General features: G+C 51.3%; 1 protein-coding gene across 1 annotated transcript; it reads left to right on the forward strand.

The window, feature by feature from the left end:
• The first annotated feature begins 4,889 nt into the window (after positions 1–4,889).
• On the forward strand, positions 4,890–6,537 carry SIT1 (signaling threshold regulating transmembrane adaptor 1). Its single transcript, XM_025360084.1, has 5 exons — positions 4,890–5,080; positions 5,197–5,332; positions 5,419–5,477; positions 5,589–5,650; positions 5,753–6,537. The coding sequence occupies exons 1-5, from the start codon at positions 4,981–4,983 to the stop codon at positions 5,984–5,986; spliced, it is 591 nt and encodes a 196-aa protein (XP_025215869.1). The 5' UTR covers positions 4,890–4,980; the 3' UTR covers positions 5,987–6,537.
• Positions 6,538–7,949: the final 1,412 nt, after the last annotated feature.

Raw genomic sequence — 7,949 nt, forward strand, 5'->3', positions numbered from 1 at the left:
CGTGCCTGTAATCCTAGCTACTTGGGAGGCTGAAGCATGAGAATTGCTTGAACCCAGGAGGCAGAGGTTGCAGTTAGCTAAGATTGCGCCACTGCACTCTAGCCTAGGTGACAGAGCAAGACCCTGTCAAAAAAAAAAAAGACAAAACAAAAAGACCATAAGGCCTGATGATCTGAGGTGGAACAGTTTCATCCCAAAACCATCCCCTTCTCCCACACTCCTGTGCATGGAAAAACTGTCTTCCACAAAACCTGTCCCTGGTGCCAAAACGGCTGGGGTCCAGTGGTCTAGCTGACGACTCAGTGACAGTCTGGGTACACAGAGCAGGGTTATAGAAACCTTGAATCTAAGCCAGTTGGCACAGTCGGTGTAAATAAGGGGTTCAGGCCAGATATAATAATGATAAGCGGTCCCCAACTGATTATTGCCTTTAGAGAACTCAGGGCACTATTGCCAGATCTTTTTTCAAAGGAATCAACAAATCAGGGTTTTAAACATTTGAAATCTCCCAATTTTTAACTGTTGACAAGGAATCAGTGGCATACTTAGCATATTTGACACCAAGAGGATGTGCGTGTGTGTTTCAGACAGGGTCTCCCTCTGCTGCCCAGTCAGGAGTGCAGTGGTGAGATCATGGCTCACTGCAGCCTCAACCTTCTTGGATCAGCCTCCTGAGTACCTGGGACTGCAGATACACACCACCATGCCCGGCTAATTTGTGTTTTTTGTTTTGTTTTGTTTTGTTTTTGTAGAGACATGGTGTTGCCCAGGCTGGTCTTGAACTTCTGGCCTCAAGGAATCTGCCTGCCTCACCCTCCCAAAGTGCTAGGATTACAAGTGTGAGCCACCTTGCCTGTCCTGGATCATTTAAAAAACATTTTTCTTTCTTTTCTCTTTTTTCTTTTTGAAACAATGTCTCACTCTGTTGCCCAGGCTGGAGTGGTGCAGTGGTACAATCATGGCTTACTGCTGCCTCTATCTCCCAGGCTGAAACAATCTTCCCACTGTAGCCTCTTAAGTAGTTGTGACTACAGGCACACATGCCCCCATGCCTCACTAATTTTTTAATTTTTTGCAGAGATGGGAATCTCACTATGTTGGTTAGGCTGGTCTCAAACTACTGGGCCCAAGCCATCCTCCCACCTCAGCCTCTCAAAGTGCTGTGATTACAGGTGTGAGCCATCGCACCTGGCCCAAATTTTTCTTTCTTTTCTTTTTTCTTTTTTTTTTTTTTTGAGATGGAGTCTTGCTCTGTCGCCCAGGCTCGAGTGCAGTGGTGCGATCTTGGCTCACTGCAGCCTCTACCTCCTGGGTTTAAGCAATTCTCGTGCCTCAGCCTCCAGAGTAGCTGGGATTACAGACACGCACTACCACGCCCGGCTAATGTTTGTATTTTTAGTAGAGATGAGGTTTCACCATGTTGACCAGGCTGCTCTCAAACTCGTGATCTCAGGTGATCTGCCCACCTCAGCATCCCAAAGTGCTGGGATTACAGGCGTGAACCACCATGCCCAGACCCAAATTTTTCTTGTTTTCTTTCTTTTTTGGGCGGTGGGGGCAGGGTCTCATTCTGTTGCCCAGGCTGGAGTGCAGAGGCTTGATCTTGGCTCACTGAAACCTCTACCTCCTATCTTCAAGCAATCCTCCCACTCAGCCTCTTGAGTAACTGGGACCACAGACGTGTACCATCACACCTGGCTAATTTTTTGTATTTTTGGTAAAGACGGTATTTTGCCATGTTGCCCAAGCTGGTCCCGAACTCCTGGGCTCAAACGATCCTCTTGCCTCACCCTCCCAACGTGCTGGGATTGCAGGCGTGAGCCACCATGCCTGAAACACATTTTTATTTTTCAAGTGGATCATTTAAAAAAATGCTTTATGGCCGGGCACACCACTGCTCTCCAGCCTGGGCAAGTGAGCAGAGATTGTGCCACTGCAGTCTGGTCTGAGTGACAGAGGGAGACTCCATCTCAAATAAATAAATTAAATTAAAACAAATTTAAAAATTATATGACAAAATTATTATTTATTTATTTATTTATTTATTTTTTTGAGACGGAGTCTTGCTCGGTAGCCCGGGCTGGAGTGCAATGGCCAGATCTCAGCTCACTGCAAGCTCCGCCTCCCGGGTTTACGCCATTCTCCTGCCTCAGCCTCCCAAGTAGCTGGGACTACAGGCGCCCGCCACCTCGCCCGGCTAGTTTTTTGTATTTTTAGTAGAGACGGGGTTTCACAGTGTTAGCCAGGATGGTCTCGATCTTCTGACCTCGTGATCCGCCTGTCTCGGCCTCCCAAAGTGCTGGGATTACAGGCTTGAGCCACCGCGCCCGGCCCAACAAAATTATTTTCAATGATAATTATAAAATGAATAATAAGGGCCAGAAAATAAACTCAGACAGTGAACATTTTCTTTCCTTGAACTTTGTAAATATAATCAGGTCAGCCTAAAAAGTCATGCATTGCTGGCCGGGCGCGGTGGCTCAAGCCTGTAATCCCAGCACTTTGGGAGGCCGAGACGGGCGGATCACGAGGTCAGGAAATGGAGACCATCCTGGCTAACACGGTGAAACCCCGTCTCTACTAAAAAATACAAAAAACTAGCCGGGCGAGGTGGCGGGCACCTGTAGTCACAGCTACTCGGGAGGCTGAGGCAGGAGAATGGCGTGAACCTGGGAGGCGGAGCTTGCAGTGAGCTGAGATCTGGCCACTGCACTCCAGCCTGGGCGACAGAGCCAGACTCCGTCTCAAAAAAAAAAAAAAAAAAAAAAAAGTCATGCATTGCTTAACAACAGGGATATGTTCTGCGAAATGAGTCACCAGGCAATTCTGTCATTGTGCAAATGTCATAGAGTGTATTTTCACAAACCTAGATGGTGTAGCCTATTACCCACCTAGGCTATATGGTATAGCCTGGTGCTCCTAAGCTCCAATGCTTACAGCATGTTACTGTACTGAATACTGTAGGCAGTTGTAAGACAATGGTATTTGTGTATCTGATGTAGAGAAAGGGTCTCTCCCTCTATCGTCCAGGCTGGAGTGCAGTGGCACAATTGTAGCTCCTTGCAGCCTCCAACTCCTGGAATCAAGTGATCCTCCCACCTCAGTCTCCAAAGTAGCTGGGACTACACGCTTGTGTCACCAGGCTTGTCTACTGTTTTTGTTTGTTTTTTTGGTAAAGATGGAGAGTCTCACTATATTGCCCAGACTGGTTTTGAACTCCTAGCCTCAAGCAGTCCTCCTGCTGCCTTGGCCTCCAAAGTGCTGGTATTACAGGAATGAGTCACTGCACCTGGTCAACCACAGCAATTTAAAAGTTAGATCTGGGCTGGGTGCAGTGGCTCATGCCTGTAATTCCAGCACTTTGGGAGACCGAGGTGGGCAGGTTGCCTGAGGCCAGGAATTGAGACCAGCCTGGCAACACAGGGAGACCTCATCTCAAAATAAATGAACAAGATTAGCTGGGTGTGGTGGCACATGCCTGTAGTCCTAGCTGCTCAAGAGGCTGAGATGGGAGGATCCCTTGCGCCCGGGAGGTTGTCAAGGTTGCAGCGAGCTGAGATTGTGTTACTGTATTCCAACCTGGGAAGACAAAGTAAGACCCTGTCTCAAAAAATAAAATAAAACTTAGATCTACAAAATATTTTTCAGGGAGGATAATTTTATCACTGATTTTTTTTCAGAATTTCTGGAACATGGTGATAAGAAGAGGACTGATTTTTATTTTTAAAATTATCTACAGACAATGCACCCCCTTATTGCCTGCAACTCAAGGGGCAGGACTTCTGCCATCTCCATTGTTGGCATGCCACTGCACTGATTTTAAACATTTAAAAAATGTTGTATGGGCTAGATAAAACACATCTCTGACTTCTGGTCTCAGGTTTATATTTGCAACTTCAAATCCCTCTTTGTACATCAACAGCCTTGCACGTGATGGAGTTATCTCTAGGTATGGCAGGTACTACACCCCCTGAAGTGAACATGTGCAAAGACAGGGCTCAGCTTCCCAGGACAGTCGTACGGCAAAGAGTTTTAAAATGCAATTAATTAGGCCGGGCGCGGTGGCTCAAGCCTGTAATCCTAGCACTTTGGGAGGCCAAGATGGGCGGATCACGAGGTCAGGAGATCGAGACCATCCTGGCTAACACGGTGAAACCCCGTCTCTACCAAAAAAATACAAAAAACTAGCCGGGCGTGGTGGCATGCACCTGTAGTCCCAGCTACTCGGGAGGCTGAGGCAGGAGAATGGCGTAGACCCAGGAGGCGGAGCTTGCAGTGAGCTGAGATCCGGCCACTGCACTCCAGCCTGGGCGACAGAGCAAGACTCCATCTCAAAAAAAAAAAAAAAAAAAGCAATTAATTATTGAGAGTGACAGTTCTTACGGACAGTTTGGATTAAGTGGGTTGAAAGGGGAGGTTTGGGGGTGTCCCCCAAGTTATAATGCCCCCAATGAAACAATAACAAGCATCATCTATACATATATCCTCTCAGATCAGCCTTAGGGTATGATGGGATCAGAGGTACCAGGAGGCTCCCCCGACCCTTCCACTTTAAACCATATTCATTGAGGAATACATCTTTCTTCCGGGACCAGAGTCAGGGAGGAAGGTGGGCATCCTGGAGCAGAAGGGGCGTTCCTGTTCTTGTTAGTCCTGCTTCACACCACTTCTGCCCACCCACGCCCCGCCCCTGGAGTCCTCAGGGACTCAACTGCCCGTGGCACATTACTCACAGGCCTGCTTCTCTTCTCAAGGGGGGCACAGGGCCCCGGGCAGCGAGGGTGGGGGAAGCTCAGAAGCTGCAGGAGTGGCGCAGGTGCAGGCACAGGGCGGGGTCTTTGTTCTTTTTCTCATCCCTCCCCTCCCCCTTCCTCCCCGGAAACCAGAGACTTTGCCACCACCAGCATTGGGGATGCTGAGCTGTGGGGTACAGGCCTGAGGAGGGGTGGGAGTAAGAAGGGCTGTGGAAGCTGTCAGGCCATGAACCAGGCTGACCCTCGGCTCAGAGCAGTGTGCTTGTGGACTCTCACATCAGCAGCCATGAGCAGAGGTGACAACTGCACGGATCTACTCACACTGGGTGAGCTGGGCGTGGCAGGGGCTGGTGGGGGAGGGGTCATGTGGCCCCAGGTCCCACCTGCTGGGCCCTGGGGGTTGGGCGGGGCAGTTATACCCCCCTTCCTTTCACATCCACAGGAATCCCCTCCATAACCCAGGCCTGGGGACTGTGGGTCCTCTTCGGAGCTGTGACGCTGCTGTTTCTCATCTCGCTGGCTGCACACTTGTCCCAGTGGATCAGGGGCCGGAGCAGGAGCCATCCGGGGCAGGGACGGTGGGTAACAGACAACAGGGATGGGTTGACAGAGAGTTCTTTCTTACCGAGAAGTCCCCACTCATCCCCTGAACTCTGTGTTGCAGCTCTGGAGGGTCTGTGGAAGAGGTTCCGCTGTATGGGAACCTGCATTATCTACAGACAGGTAGGGAGCTGGCAGAGAGGAGGGGCACAGAGGCCAGGTCCTGGGTGGCTGGAATGGGGGTGTGCAGGAGCAGGGACAAGTTGCTGACCAGATTCCTGTTCCCTGTCCCAGGACGGCTGTCTCAAGACCCAGGACCAGACCAGCAGGATCCAACTCCTGGAGGCCCTGCCAGGGTGAGTCAGCTGTGGCTGGAGAAAAGGGGGAGGGAAGGAAGTGGGGGGCTTTTCGGGCTTTTCCAAGGGTCCAGTGAACTTCTAACAGCCTTGCATCTCCAGGCTGCAGAGGAGGTGATGTGCTATACCAGCCTACAGCTGCGGCCTCCTCAGGGTCGGATCCCAGGCCCTGCGACCCCCATCAAGTACTCGGAGGTGGTGCTGGACTCTGAGCCAAAGTCCCAGGCCTTGGGCCCCGAGCCGGAGCTCTATGCCTCAGTATGTGCCCAGACCCGCAGGGCCCGAGCCTCCTTCCCCGATCAGGCCTATGCCAACAGCCAGCCTGCAGCCAGCTGAGATGGAGGGCCTGGCACAGCGGGGCATGCACTGCCCCAGCCCCCTGTAGCAGGGGCATGACTGTTTCCCAACCAGCACCCAAAGACGGGCGCCATTGCCAAGTCACAGGATGTGATCTACCCTGGACTTCCTATCTGAGCTTCGAGGGAGACATCTCGGCAAAGCTTTTGTGATGGAGGAGGCAAAGACAGTAGCCCCCTCCTCATTTCTTTTTTCTATCTGTTCCTCTTAGCCCCCAAACTCCCAGGTTCTCACTTCCTTCTTCTGGAGTTTAACCAGATCCTCCCCACCCCCGCTCCCTCATAGTCTACCCCCACGCCTCAGTGTCTCCTCAGGCACAGGAAGTGGGCGGTGGGGGAGGAGTAAGGGCCTGACAGTGGGTGGGTGGGTATATTCCTCGGGAGCTCACAGACTGGAGCAGACCTGGAACTTAGAGACGGGAGGGACCAGAGCCTGGCTTTTGACCCAAGAACCCTGGCAGAAGAATACAGTCTCCATCCTGCTGTCTCTGCCCTGTCCTCAAGTTTTCAAATAAAACTTTCCAAAAAGTGTTTAGATTTTAACCTAGAAGGCTGAAGACTTGCAAAGGGCCCCGCAGATGGGGGTGTGAGTTTGCTGTCTGCACGGAGCTCTTTCTGGGGGTGCCTAGCTGGGGATGAGGGGCCAAGAGGGGCTGCAGCATCAACAGGGCAGAGGTGGGCGCCGGGGTGGAGGGCCGGAGCTCAGCTCCTCAGCTGCTCTTGCTGCTGCTAGAGCATCCCCGGGATCTGCACTCAGAGCCACTGCATTCCCCCTGGGGGCTGCAAGCTCACAGTCCTGAGCTACTCTCCCCTTGACCTCTATAACTGCCACCACCTCCACAACCTGCCAGCCTGATTCCTTCATCAAGTCCCCCAACCTGACCTTCCCCGTCTGCTATGAGTCCCACCTATACCCCTGTTTTGACGTCAGTAGCCTTATCTGCACTTAGTCATCGTATACCCCCAGAGGCCCTCTCCTTACCCCATCACTGTGGCAGCGGTCCATCTCCACTCACTCTCTCCCACCCTGGTCTCCCAAAGTGCTGGGATTACAGGCACGAGCCACCGTGCCTGGCCTTCACTCTCTCAGTTGTCACCTGCAGTCTTGGCAACAGTTTTGCTTGTCACCACTTTCATTTTAATCCCCATCTAATTTGTCCTGCCTGTCCACCCATTACCTCCTGATTCTTAACCCCAGCCTCCTGCCCCATATAGTATGATACATCAGCCAGTTGGCACAGAGGTTAGGACTCTGGGCTCGGGAGCCCATCTGTCTGCATTCAAATTCCATGTCTACCACTTACCAGCTGTGTGTTCTTGGGCAACTGTGCCTCGGTTTCTGAATCTGTAAGATTGAGAGGATATTAATGGTGTTTACTTCAAAAAAAGGTGGTTATGAGGCAAAACGAGTTACCATTTGTAAAACACTTAGACAATAAATGCTCAACAATGCTACACATTATTAAAATAAGAGAAATATAGGCTCCTCTATGGAAGCTCACAGGTGAAGTGACTTCTAGGTAGAGACATGACACATAGTAGGAATCTGCCAGGAGAGGCAAAGGACAGAAAATGATTCAAGGCAGAGGGAACCACAGGCAAAGGAGAGGCTTATTCAGAGGACCTGGCAGAAGTGCATTAGGCGCAGCCGGAGGGTAGAGTGAGATGGGGGCAATGGTAAGATGAGGCTGGAGGAGCAGACAGAGCCAGACCACACTGCGCCCGTAAGTCATGCCAAGGAGCTTGGGCTTTATCCTGCAGGGGAGGTGAAAGGGAGTCACTGAAGGTTTTAAGCGAGGGATGAACACAGTGAGCTAAAGGCTCTAACTGCAGTGGTTGCTATGCTGAGCTAGTGGTCAGCAGTCTGGAGTCAGGCAGCACCTTTCAGAGGCTGTTGCAAGATTTAAGCGAGAGGGGATAGTGGCAGTGGCGGTGGGGATGCA

This window comes from Theropithecus gelada, chromosome 15 (assembly GCF_003255815.1).
Source record: "Theropithecus gelada isolate Dixy chromosome 15, Tgel_1.0, whole genome shotgun sequence".
Classification (NCBI taxonomy): Eukaryota; Metazoa; Chordata; class Mammalia; order Primates; family Cercopithecidae; genus Theropithecus; species Theropithecus gelada.

Coding starts and splice junctions, on each gene's coding strand:
- SIT1 (XM_025360084.1), top strand. CDS start 4,981: ATGAACCAGGCTGACCCTCGGCTCAGAGCAGTGTGCTTGTGGACTCTC. Junction 5,081..5,196: donor CACGGATCTACTCACACTGG/GTGAGCTGGGCG, acceptor TCACATCCACAG/GAATCCCCTCCATAACCCAG. Junction 5,478..5,588: donor CCTGCATTATCTACAGACAG/GTAGGGAGCTGG, acceptor TCCCTGTCCCAG/GACGGCTGTCTCAAGACCCA.